General features: G+C 49.8%; 1 protein-coding gene across 10 annotated transcripts in view; it reads right to left on the bottom strand.

The window, feature by feature from the left end:
* Positions 1 to 22258, bottom strand: part of SLC2A9 (solute carrier family 2 member 9) — a 240038-nt gene that overhangs the window by 16180 nt on the left and 201600 nt on the right. For 9 of the 10 annotated variants that reach the window (XM_041752340.1, XM_041752341.1, XM_041752338.1 and 6 more), the window contains one exon: positions 9355 to 9482. The exons of the other annotated variant lie outside the window; for it this stretch is intronic. In XM_041752340.1, the coding sequence (XP_041608274.1) occupies positions 9355 to 9482 (128 nt within the window). The remainder of the gene's footprint in view (positions 1 to 9354; positions 9483 to 22258) is intronic. 10 annotated transcript variants of the gene reach the window in all.

Here is a 22258-nt window from a genome sequence, read left to right as displayed (position 1 = left end):
TGGTGAGTCACGCCAGGCTCCTGAGTGAGTCAGTGCAAGGGCTGCCACTTAAGAACTGATGGGAAGTCAAGCGCCTTACGCTTGTACCTCCAACTCTGTAGAGCTTAAAAAGGCAAGGCTGCTCCACTGTTGGAGCAGAGTCGGCCTGAAATGCTAAGATGTGCCTAGGGGAAGCCGGAAGGAAGCGGGGGTCTTTAAATGATGTCTTCTGTCTCTGCCCTGTGTGGTGGCTCCTGAGTCACTGTCATATGTACACTTAGGATCTTGTAGGAATGGCCCAGGAACCTATGAGGTTGACACAGCCCCGTGGCTGCCTGATGGCATTTCAGTTTAACATGCCCGGCTGGAAGCCACATTTAACAGCCCTGGCAATGCCTCCCACTCGCAGCCCCTCTCCCCTGCAGGCCTGCTCTTTCCCACCCATTCTCAGACACCCGCTGCTATCTTCCCTTGGCCAAGACGGACAACTGAATCACTTCTGACTACTTCCTCCCTCTCCACCTGTCTTTGCTCCTGAGTCCTGATGCCTTTACCCTGAAACATCTTATTCCTTTTTTAAAAAATATACTTAAAAAAAGATCCAGATAGGATTTATGTAGAGTAACTTGCCCAGATCTTAAGTGTAGAGTTCAGTGAGTCTGGATTGGCGTACTGCCCTCTGTCAAGACGTAGAATGTTTCTACCACTCCAGAAATCTCCTCGCGCCACTCATCTGTACTCAGCCTCCTCTCTCCCGGTGCCCCACTGCCACCCCCAACACACACGGTCAAATGCCGTCCTGGACTCTGTCATCTTAGCCTCCATATTGCCTGCCCCTATCCTGAATCTAGTGGCCACCAGGCAGCCAAAAACTTCTTTTAAAGTCACAAAATGGATCATGTCTCAAAACCATGCAGTGGCTTCCCAGAGTCTTTTGGAAAAACTCCAAATCCCTCTCATGTGCTGGGGTGGCCTCCCTCACAACCACCTGTGATTCCCTATGTCCCTCAGCTGCCTGCTCTGGGCCTGCTTGGGGCCTCTGCCAGCATCTTCCTGCTCCCCGCCACCCCCACCCCCACTGACTCCCTCAGTCTTAGCCTGAAATGTCCCTGCACTGGTCAGCCCACTTACACCCCATTTTACCTCCTTTTGTGAAACACAAACCACACCTGTCCCCCTGAGCAGTGCGATGTTCTCTCTGAAATGTTAGGACACGATTGTGCCTCCACACTGGTGCTGGCAGAGATGGAGCTAGTGAAAGATGCTCCCTTCCTCCCTCGAGACCCAAGGATGTCAGCTGGACCCTCCAGAGAGGCGAGGGGGGCAGTTTTATTTGCTTTTAGATCCCATGATCCTGGATCTGCATCGGCTTCCTCCTCAAGTTGCATAGGCATTTGGGATATGACCCAATAATTTTCATGTTGAAAAGAATCATTTTCTCCCTTCCAGATTTTACTGAACTCAAATGAAATTTCATAACTCCAGTGGAATCGAGCAGGCATATATTTGCATGCAATTTTCTCTGAACCAGAAAATACTGGTGCTAATGGCAGAGGCTGAGTAGTCTGTAGGCTTGTACAACCAATGACCCAAGGGACGCACTGATGCTGACCATACCAAGGACCCAAGGAAAAGGTAGCTTGAGGTTAAGGCAGAGAAACAGTGATATTACTCGCCCCAGGGGTCAAGGCAACCTGCTCCATCCATGCACATCTAGAACATTTTGCAGGAAGGGGCAGGGTGTGGGAGAGAAGGGAAAGGGGTGGGGGAGAAGGCAAACTTTGAAAGTTTGTGGCTTTCAAACTGGATGTGGCTCAGTGAGTTAGTGGCGGTGTAAGCTTCTAGCACTCGCCATGAATTGATTTTTCTGACTTGTCTCCTCTTCCCAAATGTCCCTAGGACCACACGGCAAGAAGCAACCTTTACGGTACTAGTTAATGACCATGAGAGCAGCCGGTCCTGAGTGTCCATGAGCAGACACTGCTGCCCAAGACTTGACTTTCATCTCTAATTCTTTCGGGAGCCTCGCTGCAAAATTGGGGCAATTCTCTTATTATATAGACATGAAAATCACAGGTCAGAGAGCAGTCACAGTTGACAAATTTGACCAGCATGTGCTTCACCTAATTGCCAAGAGGCGTGGTCAGGATTCAAGGTCAAGCTGTCTGACATCAAAGTCTGTGCATTTTCTCTTGTGTCTCATTTATGTCTAACATAGTGCCTGGCAAATAAGGGGACTAAGGAAAAGAAACAGCTACAGCAGCTACTAGTCACCAAGCTATTCTGTACTGGGGATGGTTCTAGTGTTCTAGGCACTGCCCCAGGCAGGGTGTCCCCAGACACAGAGCCTCAGACGGGAGCAAATAACTAATGTGGGAGAGGATTCAGGGAGGGGGCTGAGCTGGAGAGGCGGTGACCAAGTCTCCTGGGCTGCTCCAGATCAGGTGGTTTTCTGAGATGTGGGACTTATAGTCTTGGGCTTATAGTCTTGGCAAACTGGAATGACAGTCACTCTGGACAGGGAAGGAGTTGTGGGTTCAGTTGTGTCCCCCAAAAGATATGGTGCAGCCCTAACCCCAGGACCTGTGAATGTGGCACTGCTTGGAGACTGTCTTTGCAGGTGTAATCAAGTTGAGGTGAGGTCATACGAGACTATGGTGGGCCTCAGAGCTGGTCACTGGTGTCCTTACAGGAGGCATGGAGACAGACAGAGGGAGAAGGCCATGTGCCCACGGAGGCAGAGATCGGAGTGATGCAGACAAGCCAAGGAACTGAAAGCCACTGGCAGCTCAGGGAAGGGCCTGGAACACAGCCTTCCCTCACAGCTTGCAGGAGGAACCAACTCTGCCGACACCTTGCCTTTGTGCTTCTAGCCTCCAGACTGTGTGAGAATACATTTCCATTGCTGTAAACCACTAACTTTGTGGTGCTTGGTCACGGCAGCCCTGGAGACTGAGACAGAAAGGGATGTGTCCAGCTGGAACTCAGTGCTTCTTCTCGGGGTCTCTGGGAGACACAGACCACACACCAGAGTTGTCCCCACACATACGAGGAGGAGGAAGCTCGGTATTTATCTTTTGACCCCACCGGCTGCGGGCTGTCCCAACCTTTTGCCTGTTCCTCCCACAGGCTGAGAGCAAGCCCAGCGCAGGGAGGCCACGGGCTGGCGATAGGATTCTGAGCTGTTTGTAGAGAAGGTCAGGGTGAGTGGATGTGGACGCGGCACCAGCAGCATCTGTCCCAGAAGCCTGGCTCGTTTTGATCCTTATCCCAGTCCAAGAAGGTGACAACAACAATTGCTAGTGCTTCTGCGGTGTTTGCTCTGTGCCACGTACTACTGGCACTTCACTTGGGTGAACTCACTCAGCCCTCATGCGACCCATGAGGTCGACCTGCAGATGGGGTGGTTGGGACCACCAGTGAGGCAGTCCAGGCAGGCGGCCCCCAGTGTCTGCTCATGACCTCAGCATGCTCCGTTCCCATGGGTTAGGCGAGAGTGAGGATCTTTCCATTTTATAGATGGGTAAACTGAGGCTTGGAGCAGTCAAGGGCCTAGCTCAAGGCCCCCCTGCTGATGCGGAAGTTCTGGGTCATGTCACTGTCTGTAGTGTGCCGGCTCTGATATGTGTTTTCTGGGGAAGCAGTCCAGGCTCCTTGCAGGTCCCTGCTTGGGGGCTGGAATACATTTGCCATTGACACATTTTGGAAAAAAATGAAAAGATCAAGATGCTTGCAAAGTTGCACTTGGTGGCTGTTACAAGATAAATTGTATCCACCACCAGGATTTGTAGGTTGGAATTCTAACCCCCAGAACCTCAGAATAGACTACACGTGGAGGGAGGGTCTTTAAAGAGAGGATTAGGTAACCGAGGTCCTGTGATGGGCTCTGCCCTGATGTGACTTGTGTCCTTATAAGAAGAGGAGATAGGGACACATATGCATGTGGAGGGACGACCATGTGAAGACATGGGAACAGATGCTGTCTACACCACCAAGGAGAGAGGCCTCAGAAGAAATTAACTTTGCCAAGACCTTTATCTGCAACTTCTGGCTCCCAGAACAGTGAGAAAACACATTCCTGTTTGTTAAGCTCCAGTCTGTGGTACTTGGTCGAGGCAGCACAAGCAGACTCAGGCTCTGGGTTGTCACTGAGATGACTTCTGGAAGGGGCTGAGGAAGGGAGATGGTCCCCTGTGGAGTCTGCAGGGGCAGAAGCTGTGCCCATGGGAGGGTCTGGGTGGGCGGGGGTGCAAACCAGAGCCTGTACATCCCGTGTTTCTCTAGTGCCATCGCTGCGGCCAACAGCAGCCCCTGAGCCTGGCCTCTGCCCTGGCAAGCCCCCATCCAGAAAGGAAACAAATCCCTGCCACCTTCCCCATCCCGGGTCAGGAGGCTGACATGTCACAAAATCTGAATGTGGCCACACCTGGCCAGTGTCTCTCCATCAGGGTGGCCAGCAAGGGTGCTGGGCTTGAGTCAGTGATCACACCTTCCACGTGTCCTGAATGGTCCCCAAACCCAGAGACACTGGAGATGCCCTGGCTGCCAGGAGCTTGGCTTTCAGAGGGAATCTGCCTTGGGAATACCCACAGGCTCACGATATTATGCCAGGTGAGAAGAGCAAAAGAACCAAACAAAAAAATTGGTTTTGATTTTTATACATATGAAAAATCACGTAGATTTGGAAGAAAGGGAGGAAATGGTGTCATTAAGCCATGAACATGCCTGGCCTCACCACTTTATAGTCTGCGATGAGCCTGCATCATTGGTCATTAGAATCCTCTTGTAACTTTACAGGGAAAGAGGAAGGAGAGGAGGGGGAAGGAGGAGGAGAAGGGAGAGAAGAGGAGGAGGGGAGGAGGGGGAGGAGGGGGAGGGGGAATAAGTAGAAGGAAAAGGAGAAGGAGAGGAAGGGGAAGAGTGTCAGTGACTGTCTCCACAGAGGGCTGGCCCTGTGTTCTGCCCCCAGAGAGGGACCCAGTCATCGTCTTCAAACACTGACTGACGTCATGAACCCTGCAAGGGACTCCTGAGAAAATGTACGTATAACGTCTGCTCTGGGGCTTGGCACGCAAAGCAGAAAGATGCCCAGGGAAATGATGTCATGGGGTCATGTCATTGAGTTGATGCATTACCGCAGGGCTCCGGGGCCAAGGCAGGGCAGCGCAGGTGGCACTGATCTGTCCTCAGTCTCCCCCCAGCCCTCCCCTGCCCGAGGCTCCGTGCCTCCTGACCTGTCACTGGACCTGGCAACGATCCTCCCTCGATCCTCCCTCGTCTGTTTTTCTGCTTCTCCCCTTTATCCTCAATCCATCTGCCCTGCAATGCCCTCCTCCCACCTCTGGACTAATTTGGGTGGAAGCATTGGATGAGCGTCCTTAAGTCAAGCTGTCCCCTCTCCTCCCCCAGTCCTCTAGCTATCCATCAGTCTGTCTGTCTCTCTATCCATCCATCCTTGGCTCCCCCGACCACAGGCCCATGTCCCTTGTGTGGCTGCAGACATTGCCAGGCAAGGCCAAGGCCAAGGTCAGGTGGTCTCTCTGGTGTGGGAGCCGCAGATCTGTCCAGCTCTAGCCTCAAAATGCCAAAGGCAGTGACCAGATCTGAGCCCAATAGCTCAGGGGTCAGAGACTTGCCTCCCAGGTCCTCCCCCATCACTTTTCTTTCTTTGCTGCTCCCCATACTTCTCCTTGCCTTGTCCCAAACCCCAAACCTAAGCCTCTAAGGATGGGTGCCCACAGCTCTCCTGTGACTCCTATGCCCTTGACACATCTGAGAGGACACAGCTGGCCTGGGTGTTCAAAGACAGACATGCAGCCTTGTGTCGAGTGTGCATGGGGGCCTCAGCTTTGTGAGCAGGGGGCATGCCTCTTGGCCCTGAGCCCTTGAGCTGGGCACTGACCTGATTCCCCTGCTCCAGGCCAGGCTTCATGAGGCCCTCAGGCTAACTCTGTGAATCCTGGAACATGAGATCACGCCTATGGTGTGAATGGATGCATTTTTAATCACAGTGACAGTGTCAGCATGCTCAGGGGTTCCCCTGGGGCTCTTGCAGGAGGGACATTCTAACCATTGGGAGTCCCTCAGATACTCCAGCACATCATGACAGGGTGTCCCAAGAAGAGCTGTCGCCCCGGAGACCTCCCAGGCTCTTGGGCACTCAGCTGGAAGTGAGCCACTTGGAATGAACATGATCCCCTAAACATCTGGTCGAGACTCAGAACTGGGTTATTGTGTAAAAAGTTTGACCCACACAATAGCCCTGTGGGCCAAGAAAGGGCACATGGGGGTGACATCCATGGGGGTGACCATGATCTTCCTCTCACTGGTCCAGACCCTTGGGCAAGTCCTGAGCCTGCTGAGCCTGACTTCCCTCCTCAGATCGGGCTATGGCCATCATTAGGGAAGGACACAAGATTTCTGGCTCTTCCCCTCTGAACATGAGGCAGTTTGCATTTCCCCTGGGGTAAGGTGTGGCTTTCAGTCACGAGAATTTGGACAGCGGTAACCTGTGTCGCTGCCAGGTCATGACCTTAATGGATGGGTATGAGGCTTGCCACATGCCTTTGACCTGCAGGGCCTGAGTCGGGAAGCCGGACACAGAAGCTCCAGCAACCCCTGCAATGAACACCTGGCATGAGTAAGACATAATCCTGGGTGATTTAAAGCCACTGAGACGTGGGGGCTGTTTCTTCCTGCAGCAAACCCAACCCATCCTGACTGACGCGTGGCAGTAACACGACCTTCTGTGTGATGGTGTGACTGCACGTGTACCTGCTCTGGCGTGGTCGCTGTCTTCTCCTTCACCCCTTCCCTGACGAGGAATCCAGCTGTGCAGGCGGGGGTAGCACAGCTTCCCAGGACTCAGCACAAGCCTGTCCCCCCCTCACCCCGCACACTGAGTCCGAGGCAGCATCTCAAGGCAGAGGCAGCAGGACTTCTCTGTCTGGGAGAAGCCACAGATGGGCTGTGATTTGCCAAATCAACAGCATGAAATAAAGGTCAGATGAGTCCAATCTGCTGGAGACCTCTCTGAGATGCGTGCCTGTGTGTGTGAGAGAGCACGCCTGTGTGCCTGTGTGTGTGCATGTGTGTGTTTAAACATCAATTAACTCCTCAAGCCCAGTTAAAATGGACCTGTAGGATGGAATCACCTGTTGTATGACCTTGTCTTACAGGTGAGGATGAGAGACTGGGTTCAAATCCCACTCTGTCATTTCCCACGGGGGTGACCTTGGGGACTGGCTGCCTCTCTCCGAGCTCCAGTCTGTTGGTCAGTACAAGGGAGACACGAAGGCATGACCTCCCAGCATTGACAGGGGTTGAGAGGATCCTGGCACACAGCAAGCGCTCAGCAAATGCCACTGTCACCGTGCACATCTGTGCCGTCCACTCCCAAACTGCGGCAGGAAAGGGAGATGGCGTGTTTTGTGTGAGGGTACAGTGACAGAAAGCTTAGTGCTGGGCCGGGTGAGGGCTCTAGAGTTTCTTCACTTAAATTATAAGGGTGGTAGGGGGATGTGCATTGACAAAGGAGTGGTTTGAAGTTCGCCTTCCCCATAATAATGAATATTTTACTGACTCCTGGCTCTGCTGGCTTTGAACCAAAGACAAAGAAACTGTTTAAGGGTTGAAGTCAATTGAAAAGACTACTTGTTATGTTCTGGCCCTGCTGCTGAAGGTGTCCGAGGATGGGAGGAAATGGGTGTCGGGCCCAAGGAGCCCCCAAGGCACATACGCTCAGAGGCAGGGTGCTTGTAGCTAAGATGGTCAGAGATGCTGTAAAAGTCACACGGAGAGTCAGCCTCTAACTTGGAGACTGATGAATGACAGAGAATGTCCACCAGGAAGAGGCTGTGGGGCAGAGGGGCCGGGTTGGATGGTGACCGCAGGACCTCAGGCTGACAGTGTCTGCTCCCTGAGCCTCAGCCTCTCTATAGCAAAGTGAGAAAGACAGGACACCCCAGCTCAGGGCTGCATGGATATCTGAGCACAGAAAAAGCCACGCCACGTGCAGGGGACGTGGCACAGAGTAACCGCTCTGTAAAGCAGGAGTAACCACCATGTGGGCCTGTGGCCGGGGCTGCTGACCTTGGACTCAGCTACGCTTGTGGCAGAGTCTCTGTGACATGCTGGGCTTGAAGCTAGTCAATTAACAGGCAGACTATTAGCTGAGGGGAAGGCGAGAGAGTTGAAATAGGCCCTGAGAAGGGATGGTGGGTTCTCACCTCTCACATCTGATGGGTTCTCACCTCCACTGACATCACCTCTGTCATGGGCAGTGGGAGCTCTGGGGGCATTAGAGCAGAGAAGCTTGACCCTCTTTGGAATGCAGCTGGGGGCCCACTTTTAAATCCTTGTTGGGATGCCTCGGTGGCTCAGCGGTTGAGCGTCTGCCTTTGGCTCAGGGCATGATCCCGGGATCTGGGATCGAATCCCATGATCTGGAATCGAATCCCACATCGGGCTCCCCACAGGGAGCCTGCTTCTCTCTCTGTCTGTGTCTCTGCCTCTCTCATGAATAAAAAAAAACAAAAAACAAAAAACACTTTAATAAATAAATAAATCCTTGTGTTTTGTGTTCCTGCTCCCAGAGAACTCTTTGATCTTATTCCCTGCCTTCCTCATCCTCCTTGCTCACTCTGTTCCAGCCACACTGGCCTGTTTGCTGTTTCTTATACAGGCCAGGCATGGCCCTGCCTCAGGACCCTTGTACTTGCTGTTTCTCTGCCTGGACTTTTCCATTCCTGGGCTGCTTCACTTCACTCAGGTCTCTGCTTACCTTTTTAGCTCAGAACCATAGAACACGGGTTTTTGTTCCCACTGTATCCCCACTGCCTGAAACAGTGCCCAGCACAGAGCAGGGACTCAATAAATACATGCTGAATAAATGAGTGAGTGAATGAATAGATTCTTCACCTACACAAAAGGAACTTGTATCCATTTCCCAAGTTTACATTTTCCTGTCCACCCCGGTCGCCCTTGGGACAGCGACCCCATGAGCTTGGTTATGAGGATGACAACAAGGATGTCATATGCATGGCATGTTGCGGTGTGCACTGTAACTATGACATGGACTTTGCCTAACACCCTGATAAGCACATTGTGAAAGTGCAGGTCTGAGATTCTAACCCAGGTTTCCTTGCAGACCCTTGGCAATGAGGCAGTCCTTTGCATTTAGTGGCAGCTCCTGGCAGGTGCAGGCAGGAGAAAGAGGATTCAGGGTTGGAGCCAAGGCCCATTTCTGCCTTCCTGCAGCCAACAGTGTGAGTTTCCAGTTGAGAGACTCAACTCTGGTCTGCGGATCACCCCTCACGCAGAGGGCTGCCGAATCAGAGGGCATCCCGTGGGCAAGAGACCACGGGTCAGTCATACCTGAATAAATGGGAAGAGGAGCCCGACAGCAAAGTTGGAGAGCCAGTTGACGGTGCCCGCAATGATGAAGGCAGCTGGCCTCTGGGATTGTTGGAAGAACTCGCCGGTCAGGATGAATGGGATGCCCCCTGCAATGTCAGGGCAAGGGCACAGAGTGAATCACACTGAGGAGTTCATGCCGCCAGCATCCACCTCCGACGGCAGGGTAGCACCCTCTTCATAGGAGCCGGCTCTGCCTGGGTGAGTGACAGTCTCAAGAATGGATGCTGGCGTTAGCCCATGACTCCTAAAAGTATACAAACCATCTCCCTGATCTGGCCCATCCAAATGAGAGGTGAGTCATCCTCTTGGCTCTCCAGATGCTTTCTGAATCAAGCTGAAATCCGCTACAAAATGAGTATAATATGTACAAACTTGATTTACAAGGCAACTGACATTTACTGATTCAGTGTGTCAGGTACTGGCAGCTGTACCTGGATGAGAAAACTGAAGCCCAGAGAGGTCACTGGACTTCCCCAAGATTACCCAACCCCTGGGTAGCAGAGCCAGAACTCAGGCTTGGGAGTACAATCTCCAAATCCCAGCCCCTTTCCCCATTAATCCTTGCCTGAAAGGATGGAAGCCTCTGCCCAACTGACTATCATTCTGTCCTCCTTATCTTCCCGTGACTGGGTATGTGGTGGCCCCACTCATCACCCCAGCAGTGGTTACTCAGTAGAAATGTGATTGCATTAAAGGAGGAGAATTCCTTATTTTGAGGGCTGTCCTGTGCAATTGCAGGATGTTTGTCACCTCTCACCTCCTAGATGCCAGAGCTCCCCTAGTCACTGTGGCAACCTGAACTGCTTGCACACATTTCTAAATGTCTGCAGGGTACCACACCTAGCTGACAGTCTCCTCTTCTAGTGCTCAGTGAGACCTGGGATTGGGCCCTGTGCCCATACCCCAGACCTGGGGCTCTGCATGACCACTGGAGGCCTGTTTGTACCCTCCCCCAATGGGGTTCTCACTCTGCCAATCAGATCTATACATTGGCATTCCACAGACAAGGGGAGTGACAGGCGAATGCTTGAGGGACCTTTACCAAACTCTAAGGAGACACTGAAAGGTCCGACCATGATTATTGACTGCATTGGGGTGGTCCCACAGTGGTGGACAACAGGGACAATGTCCTGCCCTCATGGACTTCCCTCATCTGGTTGTGGTGGGGAGAAAGATGACTTGTTTACCAAAAAAGAAGTGAATGAATAAGTAATTTCAACATGTGATAAGCATAGAAGGAATGCAGTGAGCAATGCGGGAAGCCTGCTTTTGTAATGGCAAAGGGGGTCTCTCTGGGAGGTGATGGCAGAGTTGTGACCTGAAGGAAGCGACACAGCTCACTAAGATTTGGGGAAGACTGCTGGGGGGAGGGATGGCAGGGCAGAGGTCCTGGAAGGTGAAAGGGATTGGGTCAAGGTCTAGAGCAGAGACCATTCTGTCTGGACAGCTGAGCAAGGGGAGAGAGGAACAGTGTGAAGCAGAAAAAGCGAGAAGGACCAATTAAGCAGCCTCTTATAGATCAAGGAGAGATCTACTATCGAAGAAAACCAATGTGGGGTTTCAAGTAGGGGCTGATGTGATCTGCTTGCATTTCGTAGACATTACCGCTGTTTGGAGAGGGGACTGGCAGGATGGAGGAGTGGCTGCAGGGAAGCTGCCAGGCAATGCAGGAGGGAGGCCATGGTTGTGTATTGGGGTTGTGTGGTGGCAGCAGGGATGGAAGAAAGGGGAAGAATTCAGAGACGTCACCCCACGGAGGCAAAACTTTCACTGTGAGCCTTGGACACAACCGTAACACTCATCATCAAGTTCAACCACGCAGCCCAAGGTCACAGAGCCGGGACAACTCCAGCCTGTCTCTCCAGAGCTTTCCCCATTATCACTCCTTTAATCTGCCAGCAAGCCTTGGACTAAAACACATCAAAACGTCTCAGAAGGGACTGTCCCTCCAATCCCCGCCAGACCATGAGCCCTCCAGGGCAGGCAGCCTCCCCACTGGTCTCTTTGGCAGAGAGTAGATACTTGATCGATATTTACTTACTTGAATTAGACACTCAAAATTTGATTTTGAAAAGATTGGATATCCTGTTAGCTGGAAGTAGACTTTCCATATCTTGAAGGTATCTATCAAACTGTGCAGGAACAATGGTTACACATTGAAATGTGCTAAAACCAGCCTTTAGGTCCGTAGAGAGCAGATGTTGTTGAAAGTGTTTGTGTCACACACTTAGTTGTTGACGGCACTGGGGTGGTCCCACAGTGGTGGGCAGCTAACACTGCTGTGAGCCTTGCAGCTTATCCTTGGGGGTTAGTTCACAGCTATGTGGAGCCTGAACAGGGTTGAAGGCTGGTGTTTCACCTTCCCTGATTTCCCTAGGTGTGTTTTGGAAGCATCTGTGGATAACTCTGTTAATGTTTCTGACGCTGGCACGTCAGCTCACAATGACGCAGAGAATGTTGACACACCTGCCTCCCCGCATGTATCTTTGTTTCTTCAGGGCTTTATTTCACTTAATTACCACAATTATGTGATAGCTATGACTACTATTTTTCCCATTTAATGTATAAAACTGAGGCCTAAGAAACTAATTTCCTCAAATGCTACCATCAGTGAGACTCCAACTCCTCAAGGGTGAGTGACTGCCACTGTGAGTCTTAATGAATCCACTGTGATGCAAGTAAGACCAAGATGCTTATAATTTTTTAAATATGGGAAGGGAACTTAGAAGCCTTCATGGTTTTATTTGAATGCCCTCCCAAATCCTGGAATTAGTTTGCTTCTCTTTGTCTGCCAGCATTGATAGTTTAGTTTCCTAAGAGCCTCTCACTGTTTCTTTAATCCACGGTAAAATGAGAAAGAATGGGGTCGATATAAAAACAGAAGGGATGGGATCCCTGGGTGGCTCAGCTGTTGAGCGCCTGCCTTCAGTCCGGGGTGTGATCCTGGAGTCCAAGGATCGAGTCCCACATCGGGCTCCCTGCATGGAGCCTGCTTCTCCCTCTGCCTGTGTCTCTGCCTCTCTCTGCCTCTCATGAAAAACAAAAACAAAACCGAAAACAAAACAAAACAAAAAACAGAAGGGATTTCTGGTAGGCCTTTTATTTTTGTGTTGTTTTTCAAGATGAGAATAGTATTACTATATTTTTCTGATTGTCATGAGTAATATTTACCCATTTTTAACAATTAAAGAAAGCATACACCATAGAAAAGTATGAAAGGAAACAGAAGTCATCCCTAAACCTTCTATCCAGAGATGATCTCCACTTGTTTTGGTACTTGGCATTGATATTGACTGTTGCTATTAAGAAGCCTAGAGCTAGTCTAATATTTCTCCTTTAGATGATTGGCTTTTTCCACCTAAGGCCCCGAAGAAATCTTTCCTTATGCTTGAAACTATTAACTTAACCATTCACTATGATGTGTCTAGTGCTGGTCTCCCTGTAATAGTCTTTCTTAGGACATAGCATGTCCCTCTCAAGCATAGATCCATTCTCCATTTACTTCCCACCTTAGACTTAGAACTCTTCTGTTCTACTTGTTGGGCTCTACCCCAGAGACAGTTATTATCTTTATGTTGGATCGATTTTGTCCCTCTTCCGTATCTTTCATCTCCTGAATGACTTTATTCTCTTGTTTTCACACAGATTTTGCATGCTCTGGGTAATCTCTCCCTTCCTTATCTTTGACATCCCTTGTCTCTTCTTCCTTCTACTTGTTCTATGTTGGCACATTCTTTAAGCCAATGCTCTTTGTCTGTCTTTACATAGAGTGAGTAACTCCATCCAGATTTCCACCTTCTCTGATATGGTGATTCATCACTGACACTTTCTCTTATCTTCTTCCAGGGTGTCTTTCAAATCACAGTTTGAGGCATGAATATGTCTTTCAGTACTTTTCCGTGAATGGAGGGCATGCTGGAGGTAGAGAGTAAACGGGGTGGGGGCTGCTGGCAGGCCTTTCTGGAGCATCTGGGTTCTATTCTAGCCTCTGAGATTTTAAATGACGTGTACCAGAGCCCATTCCCAGAGGTCAGGAGTACACTTAGCATCTGTGGGCTTCAACAGGTCTCCTCAAATTAGAAAAAAGTCTTGGAAAGTGAGAAGCCTTTTGAGAAGCTCTGGGGGAAGGTATCTTTTCTCAGGATTACTGACTCACCTCCTCACTCTATTTTTCCCACAAATCAGGGGTGTTAGTAAGGGCTCTTAGGGGTTTTTGAATCCCCTTCCCTGGTCAATGCTGTTTCTGAAGGGTTGAGACAGAATGTACTATGCTAGAATATTCTTTATTGGTTGCTGCTGGCCATTTTTTTTTTCCTGTGTAAAGTTTGTTTGGTTGTTGCTTAAAAAAAAAAAAACTTTAAAAAATAGATTTTATTTGAGAGAGAAAGAGAGTATGAGGAAGGAAAGAGGCATAGGCAGAGGGAGAAGCAGACTCCCCACTGAGCAGGGTGCCTGATGGATGTGGGGCTTGATTTCAGGACCCTGAGATCATGACCTGAGCTGAAGGCAGACACTTAATCAACTGAGCCACCCAGATTAGGTATATGTGGGAGGAAGATTCTGTAATAAGGTCATGTTACATGACCATATTTACCTAAAATCTCTTGATAACTTGTTTTCTCAAGGTAAGGTATCAGTATTTCTTGTGGTAGGCATGCAGTTGCTGCTCATTTTATAATAATGTGTTTCAAAATTAAAAAGCAATTGAAAAAAAAATCCCTTCTAGTAAAGGATTTTGACAAATTTTTCCAAATTCTCTGGTTTCAGATCTTCTTGTTTACAAAAAGATTTTGCACGGATCTTTCTTCATGACCAAACTCTGAGTTACAAACTATCACTACAGATTAGGAAACTGAGACTCTAGAAGAGGAAGGGCTGAAGTTACTGGTCCCACTTGTAAGTGGAAGACACAGAGGCTACTTTTAGGCAACAGGCTTGAGCAATGGAAACCTGACCAAGGCACACGGGCCCACAGTAACCCTTGGATTGAATGCAAACAGGTGCCCTAAGTGACCCGCCTTGAAAGAGCCATAGGCCCCAGTTGACCAACGGGCTACTTACACCTGGGCGCAGGTGTCAAAATCAGAAAATTTCATACATTCCCAAACCTCCTCATTACCCCCAGTACTATAGCCCCCACCACCCCTCGTGGCAGACAGTGTCTCCTCTGCTCTCTTGCCCGCTGCTCCCTTGCAGTGCATTCAATAAACTTTCTCTTTTGTTCTGTCTTGGGTGAATCCATTTGCCATCTGCATGACCAGCCTCCACTTGACCAGGTCGCCCCACAAAAGAGGACGCAAAGTTGGATCTTCAGACTCAAAATTCTGCCTTCTTTCAACTAAAATTTTTTTTAAAGATTTATTTATTTTATTTTTAAAAAGGTTTTAAATTTTATTTATTTGAGAGATAAAGAGAGAGCACATGCACTAGTGGGGTAGGGAGGGGCAGAGAGACAAGCAGACTCCTGGCTGAATGTAAAGCCTGACTCAGGGCTTGATCCCAGGACCCAGAGATCATGACCTGAGCTGAAGTCAGATGCTTAACTGACTGAGCCACCCAGGTGCCTCTTTATTTATTTGAGAGAGAGAGAGAGTATGAGCAGGGGGAGGGACAGAAGGAGAGGGAGAGACACAGACTCCCCACTGAACATGGAGCCCAACATGGGGCTTGATCCCACAACCCTGAGCCAAAATCAAGAGTCAGACACTCAACCAACTAAGCCACCCGGGCATCCCAAAATCCTGCCTTCTTTTGACCGTACTTCTCAGTTTAAAAGGATAAAAAGATGACAGTGGATTCATGCTACTGCTTCCACTCTGTACCTGGCATAACTCGCATGGGGTTCTCGTCACATCAAGGACTCATACCACTGCCTAGTAGTGTGGCATGGCTTAGACTTTGCAAGTAAGCCCCAAGCGGTTATGTCTCTAGGCCAACATACCTTGTTATCCTATTTGGCTGTTACTTGTTATTTTATTTGGCTAGCTTATTCTGGCTTCCCCCAGAAGCAGACTCCAATGTGTAGTTTGTGTGTGAGTGGATCTTAGGAAATGCTGGTAAGGGTGTGGGTAACTGAAGGATGTGCGGAGAGGGTGGGTGAGCCACCAGATGGAGGCTCTCGGGAAACTGTGGAAAACCCAGCTCAGAATGAAGGCAGCAATAGCCCCTACCTCTTTGGCATTGTTTTAAGGACCAAATGGAACCTGCTTGGCAATGTGCACCTGCAGTACTCCAGCAGGCATCTCTGTCATTTCTGCTTCTGGCAGCTTTCTTGCACATGGCCTGCAGTCTCCGCCACCTCCTGCCCCTGCCCCCCGTCCTCTGTTTTCTAGCTCTTGCCGGGTATCTGGGTAAAATATAAAATTGTATTTCATTTTTGTATACAAGAAATAAAGGTCAACTGTCCAAATTTTTCTATAATTCATATCATTACCTTCTTTTAATGGAACCATTACCACCAATTTTAAAAGTCCTTTAATAAGGGCTCTTAAATCCCCTTTATCATCCCCACAGGTGTGCCCATATGCTACTCAATCCTTTAAACACATTTTCCCTGCAAGCACCAGTTTTAAAAATACCTTTAAAATTTTTTCAATTTAATATAATAATTTTGAAAATTCCTCATGGATATTTTGCTGTGTTTATCTCACTAGACTTAGTCTTTTTTTGTCTGTTCATGCATCCATTTTCCTCCAACATTTGCACTAGAAGCCCCGTGCTGGGCATTGTCAGAATCTACTAGTCTGCATGATGAGTTCATGTAACTACCTTAGGAGACAGGTATCCTAATATCCACTTGGCAGTTGAGGGAATCGAAGCACAGAGAAGCCAGATGACTTACAGAAGGCCCCACAACCCGTCACCAGGAGCTTCTGGTTCAGAGAAAAGCCCCTCTCCCCTGCCCATCCTCTAGGAGACACTGGAGAAAGGGCAAAAGCACTGTTTCCCAAGCAGGTTTGTTTTAGGATGACAACCAGGAGTGTATCAACAGAACACACACCTGCAGCTTGCAGGGAGCTGGCACCAGAATGCACTCGGTGTGGGAAGGGGAGCAGTGCTGCTGGGGCGGTGGCTATCTGCTCCGGAAGCTATTCACCTTGGAGGATGCCTGTTCAGCCAAATGGGGAAAAGGCAGGTCTGAGCCCTCAGAGGCGGTGTCCACCTCTTTGGGTGTGTGCTTCCCAGGTAGGGAAGGATGGGAGATGTGGCAGGATCTCCCCAGAACCTCTGGCAGAGGCTTGTCCTGTCCTGACTCCGAGTGGGCACTTGTGGCTCCATGGCCAACAGGTGGGAGGCTTTGGTCCTTCTGCGAGTCTCAGTTTCCCCACCTGTAATCTGGGCACTTGATGAGCTACTTGGCATCTCAGTGAAGCCAGCTGTAGCACTTACTTGGCATATGGCAAATTTTTACCATAATGAGGCGGCCACATTGGTGGCCAGGAGCACTGGCTTTGGAGTCAGATAAACTCTTCACACACAGCCTGTGGGACCATGAACAAGTCATATTGATGGCTCTCAATTTTCTCATCTATAAAATGAGGACAGTGCCTACCTTGTAGCATTGTTTTGGGGATCAAATGAGTGTTTAAGCACTGTGCTGAACACATTGTAAAGGCTCAATCCTATCAACTGTTAAAGCTCTCCTTTCCATCATGCCATCACTGAAGTGCTTGTTGAGTATTGACTATGTGCCAGCCACTGCACTGGAACATTAGCGGTGAGCAAGGAGCAGGCTCTGCTTCGGTCCTCCGGGGCTTTTAGCATCTGGAAATCCACTGAGTCAAAACAGTCAAACAGACCTACCATAAGATTAACTTTCTCCTGGACCACATCTCTCCTGGGCAATTACAGCAATAAATAAAGAGTTAATGTATCAAGTACCTCCTATGTGCCACATTCTTGAAAAGGTTGCCCTTTGTGGGGTTTTAAACTCTTTTAGAAAGGGAGGGATAAACTCCATAGGAAGATGGCATCAGACATTGCTGATCTCAGGTAAAGAAGAGCTACAAGTCATCAGAAGCGCTTGGTCTGAACTGAGGGAGCAAAGGCAGTTTGCTTCTTTTGCATTCCGAGATGCTGCAAAACCAGGCTTCAAGTGTCCAGCCCCATCCCCACCTTCCACATGGGGAGGCTGAGGCCAGAGAGGAGAAGTGAGACTCCCTGTTTCAGAATTCCCAACTGCCCTGTCTGCTGTGTGCACTGTCCTTTCTGGGAGTTTCTAGCTCCCATCCTGCTCAGATGGTGCCCACTGCTGGAAATGCACCCAGCGTCGGAGGGACTTCAGGGCACACGGGATATGGGCAATTTACTCAGCATGGGACTGGCCCTCAGTATGTGACTTGTACACGGTGGCACCTTTCTTCCCTTCCTCTCAGCTTAACTACAGTCCAGGCAGGTAACCAGCAAAGGTCCTGACCCAAGGTGGGGTCTTGCCCACACAGAGCATGTCTCATAAAGAAATGAAAGGGAGGCTCCTCCAGGAGGGGGAATGGGACTCAAGTGTGTGCCTAAATGGAGGTCCCTTTACCCCCCCCCCCCCCCATATCTCCCATGGTCGCTATCATTATCTTTTTATTTCTTTATTCCTTTGCTTGCTTATCCTGCTTTTCTGGGGACAGGTAACATGTTTCTTTTGCTCACTGTCACCTTCCCCATAGCAAATTGTGTTCCTTAAAAGACGTTTGTTGAATAGTGAATGGATGAATAAATAAGAAATAACGATTAATAAATGGGCCTTTTAAGGGAGTGGAGAATCATTACGTGGTCAAGGAATTATCAGGGGAAGGACACATGGGAGTGGGTTTAGAGGGTGTCTGTTTGGGGGCAGCAGAGGCATGTCTGTACAGGACTATACAGAGCTGGCTGGATCCCAGGCTGGATCAGTCCTGTCCTGCTCGGGGGGGTCAGGAGTTTGTAGGCATGAAGTTTTAGCAGGAGGGAGACTGTGCTCTGGAGAGTGGTCCCTTATAGAGTAGAGCCAGGGTTACAGAGGGAGAGTAGAGGCAGACGGGGACACTGGTTGGGAGATGACAGCTAAGAATGTAAAAAAAAAAAAACCTGGGAAAATGTGGAAAATGTTTGCAAAAAAACAATTAGTGCCTCTCAGTCTCATTAACAGCTGCCCTCTGTGGTTCTATCTTGCATTTGCATGGGATCAAGAGTGTGACTTTGTTAAATTCTTCCCCAAATTCCTCTCCACTGAAACACAAAATGAGTCCCCTCCTGACTTCCAATTAGCATGGTTTGACAGTGGAATGGTTATTCTAGTGGAATTTCTTTAATCTGGACTTCTACATCAAATTCTTAGGTTTGAACATGTCCACTCTGGAGTTTCTGGAAGAGAGGATGTTTTTGAAGAGCCTTAGGAGCAAATGGGCCACATAAAGCCAAACTGACTCTGCCAATTCTAATTAAAAATGAGGAGCTAATCATCCTAATGAGTGAGGACAGCTAATTAGCAGGTCAGAAAGCACAATTAAAATCTATTGGGACAAACCCACAGTGACGTGGTCTATTGGGTGGGCTAACCACACTGATGATCTGTTACTAAGTGGGATCAGGAGCTTATATTCCAATGAACACAGAGGTCAGAGGGCTTGGTGGTAAGTTCTCTGTGGGCATACTTTAAGCTTTAACGTTCTTCCTTGTTTGCATGGGCACTCTGGGTTGTTGAAACAGACAAGTGTGGGTCTGTGGCTAAGGACGGGTCTTTGGTATGGGTGCTGCGGTGATAAGGCAGCCTGGAATAAGGTCCAGGACCCTGGGGACACCCATAACTGAAGGCAAGCACACTCTCAGCCTGGGTCTTGGTTTTCCCAGCTGCAGAATGGTTTGGTTTATCTATTCAGTGAACCCAAATTACTGAGCCCCTGAAGTGAGCTGGTGCTGTGCTGGGCACTGGGTCTACAGCTTTGAAGGAGACACAGTCCCTGGGCTACATGGTATCTCAAATCCTGTGAATGCATGGTGTTCTCTGGCTCAAGACCCTAGATGGCCAAGCAGAGGCGGGTGGTGGTCCACCTCTATCCCATGGGCTTTCTGTATCTCATTGCTGGCCCCATATGCCCTGCCTGCCTGCACCACAAGTGGGGGGGGCTCTGTCTGCCTTTCCAGGAGCCAAGCCGAAGGGCTGGAGAGTTGACACCTCTTCCTTCCCAGGACTGACTATAGGGACTTGGGATCAGAGTGACTGTGATACATATACTTCCTACAGTTGTTCGGAGTTCTCTGGCTGGATTCTGCTCTGCTCGCCCATGGAAGCAACTTGATCCGTAGAGCCTCTTCCTTCATCTGTCTTTCCTTCCCCACCTTACATGTCTGCTCCCCTTCTGATACCTCCTGGGATCATCACCAAATAAGCTGCTTTCCTTGAGTCCTTGTGTAAGGGTCCCTTTCTAGAGAAACCCATCCTAGTTTTTCAAAGTCCTGCCCTGCCCGAGACTGAGACCCACACCAGCCTTTCCCTTTTCTGAACTCCTACTGATTGATAATCAAAACTCCTGGGACATCTAGGCTGACCACCTTGTCCCAACTCTAAAAACAGAACATCCAGTCTCAGGCACTCTCAGGGCTGACTGGTCACCCCAATGGTATCTCAGCTTGAGTACTTCCCAGTTGCTTGAAAGGGTTGATTGTGTAGACAGGGGAAAGAGGAGATGTCAAGTTGCACATATTTCTGAGAGACCAAGTTGACCTATGTACGAAACAACTGGGCAGGAGAAGAGGAGATGGGGAAGCACAGGGCTTGGAATGTGAGGGGGGCTCGGGGGCTTGCAGTGAGCAGGAGGTGGCCTTTGTGGGCAGCTCAATACATTAGCAGCGCTGAGATCAAGAGAGAAGGAGAAGGACATTTCTATCAACTTCTGTTCTGTGCTGCAAATGGTCTTCATGACTATCTGTGGTAGAATGAAACTGCTCCTTGTTCGCAGCTCTCAGTCTGATGCCTCCACGAATGTGACTATGGGTGGGCCTATTGTGGGCTGGGGGGTGGGGCTGGCTGGGCATTTGCAGGCTTCTCAGCAGTTTTCTTTTGCATTCTCCTTGTTTGTCCTTCCAGGAGTTCCCTGGGATGCGCTGTCAGGCCCACTTTATTGATGAGTGGGGACAACACATGATTTGGTTTTCAAACCCAGACCTCTTCAGGGTCAGTGGGTGCCATTGATGATGGTGCTTTGGCTATCAGGTAGAGTCTGAGCACACTCCTGATGAGAGAATCGAGGCCCAAGGTAAAAACTCTTAGCTAAGGTCCCACAGCTGGTGAGGCAGTGGCAGAGATGGGATTCGAACCCAGGTCTACTGGACTCTCCATTGAAATCCTCTCAGTCCAGGTGAACTTAAATAAAATAATAGCCTCCTGTGCCAGGCACTGACAGTGTGGCTGTGTATGCAGTCATCATGATTAATTCCCATGTGCCTGAAACTCTTTCCAGGTAGCTAATGTTATTTCCAAGTAACAGACCAGGAAACCGACACAGAAAGGTGAGGCGACTTGCCCAAGGTCATTCCCCTAATACGTAACAGAGATAGGGTTTGACATCTGGTCTTCCCTCCACGTCAGTGCTGAGGCTGAGTAAGGGAGTGCAGAGAAGGAAGCCCACATTCAGATGTTTAAAACGGGACCTGGAGAAGCTGGAACAAGTGCCATGTGGCCGAGTTGAAGCACTCTGTGCATGTGCAACCTCATCAGGCTCTGTGCCTTTTCCTGACTTTTCTTGGGAGTTTCTCTGAGCAGTGGGATGAGCTTATTTTTCTTTTCCAGGTGTCTTCCTCAAATCTGCACTGCCCCCAGCTCCTGTTGCTGTGGCAGGCATTAATGCTGAGCTAAAAGCTCCCCCTGGAACCAGCGGCCCCAGCCATGGTCCCCCCTGCTCGGCTGTGACTCACAGGCCTCTGCATGGGCTCCGCTCAGCCTGGCTCCTGTGGGTGGGGAGCAGAAATCTTCCTTCGAGCTGGCCCGCAGCTTCCTGGCCAGCCCACATCCACAGCCTGGGTTCCTCCTGCCACGTGAAGTTCCAGCCTTTTTGGGAAAGGGACAAAGCAGCTGAGACAGCAACAGAGGAGGAGAACCCACAGCTCTCGATGAGCCTGGCCCATACCTGGTGGTCTCCTCCGTGGAAAACCCCTTCTTCCCCCTGTCTCCCTGGAAACCTCCTTCCCACCTTTTCAGACTCCCTGCACGTCACTACCTGTCCCCTGCCTGCCAGGCTGCTGACACCTCCCTCTGTGCACCCACAGCCCTGGCACCCCAAGGATGCTGCCTATTATCCCCATGGATCTATGAGCAATGAAGTGACAGGCCCAGAAAAGGTGCTTGGAGAGGGAGTGTTCAGTGAAGGGGGGATGATGGGTGAACCATCACATGAACAAATGAAGGGCAGTATCTAGAAATGAGTCAGTGACTTAGCCAACACACAAACGAGTAGGTGAGAAACAGGGAAAGAGGAACTAGAGCCCCATGTTTCCCAGGCAGGACTGGCTTGGAACCTGGCTTTAGGCCCCTTGTTTGCTTTGCCTCGTGAGGAATCATGTTGTCCCTTCTTGGGCCATGCCCTTCCAATGGGGGCTGGACTTTAGGTCAACCTGGCTTTCTTCCATGGAATCCTACCAACGAGCTTCCTTTCCCACCTCAGGTGATTGTGCACTCATTCGTTTGAGAAAGATCAAGCTCAAATCTGAGTCTGATCATCTCTGAAGCCCTAGCTCAAAGCTCATGTCTCCCTTCTGGGAGCCTCTCTGAGGTTGGCGGGTGCACCATGGGAGCTTCAGGCATACCCGAGGCCTCCAAGATCTAAAAGTGAGACCTGAAACCATAACATTCCTAGAGAACACAGGCAGTAATTTCTCTGACATTGGCTATAGAAAC

This window comes from Vulpes lagopus, chromosome 4, assembly GCF_018345385.1.
Source record: "Vulpes lagopus strain Blue_001 chromosome 4, ASM1834538v1, whole genome shotgun sequence".
NCBI lineage: Eukaryota > Metazoa > Chordata > Mammalia > Carnivora > Canidae > Vulpes > Vulpes lagopus.
The sequence above is the reverse complement of the archived record's forward strand: the minus strand, read 5'-3'. Positions and strand labels throughout refer to the sequence as shown.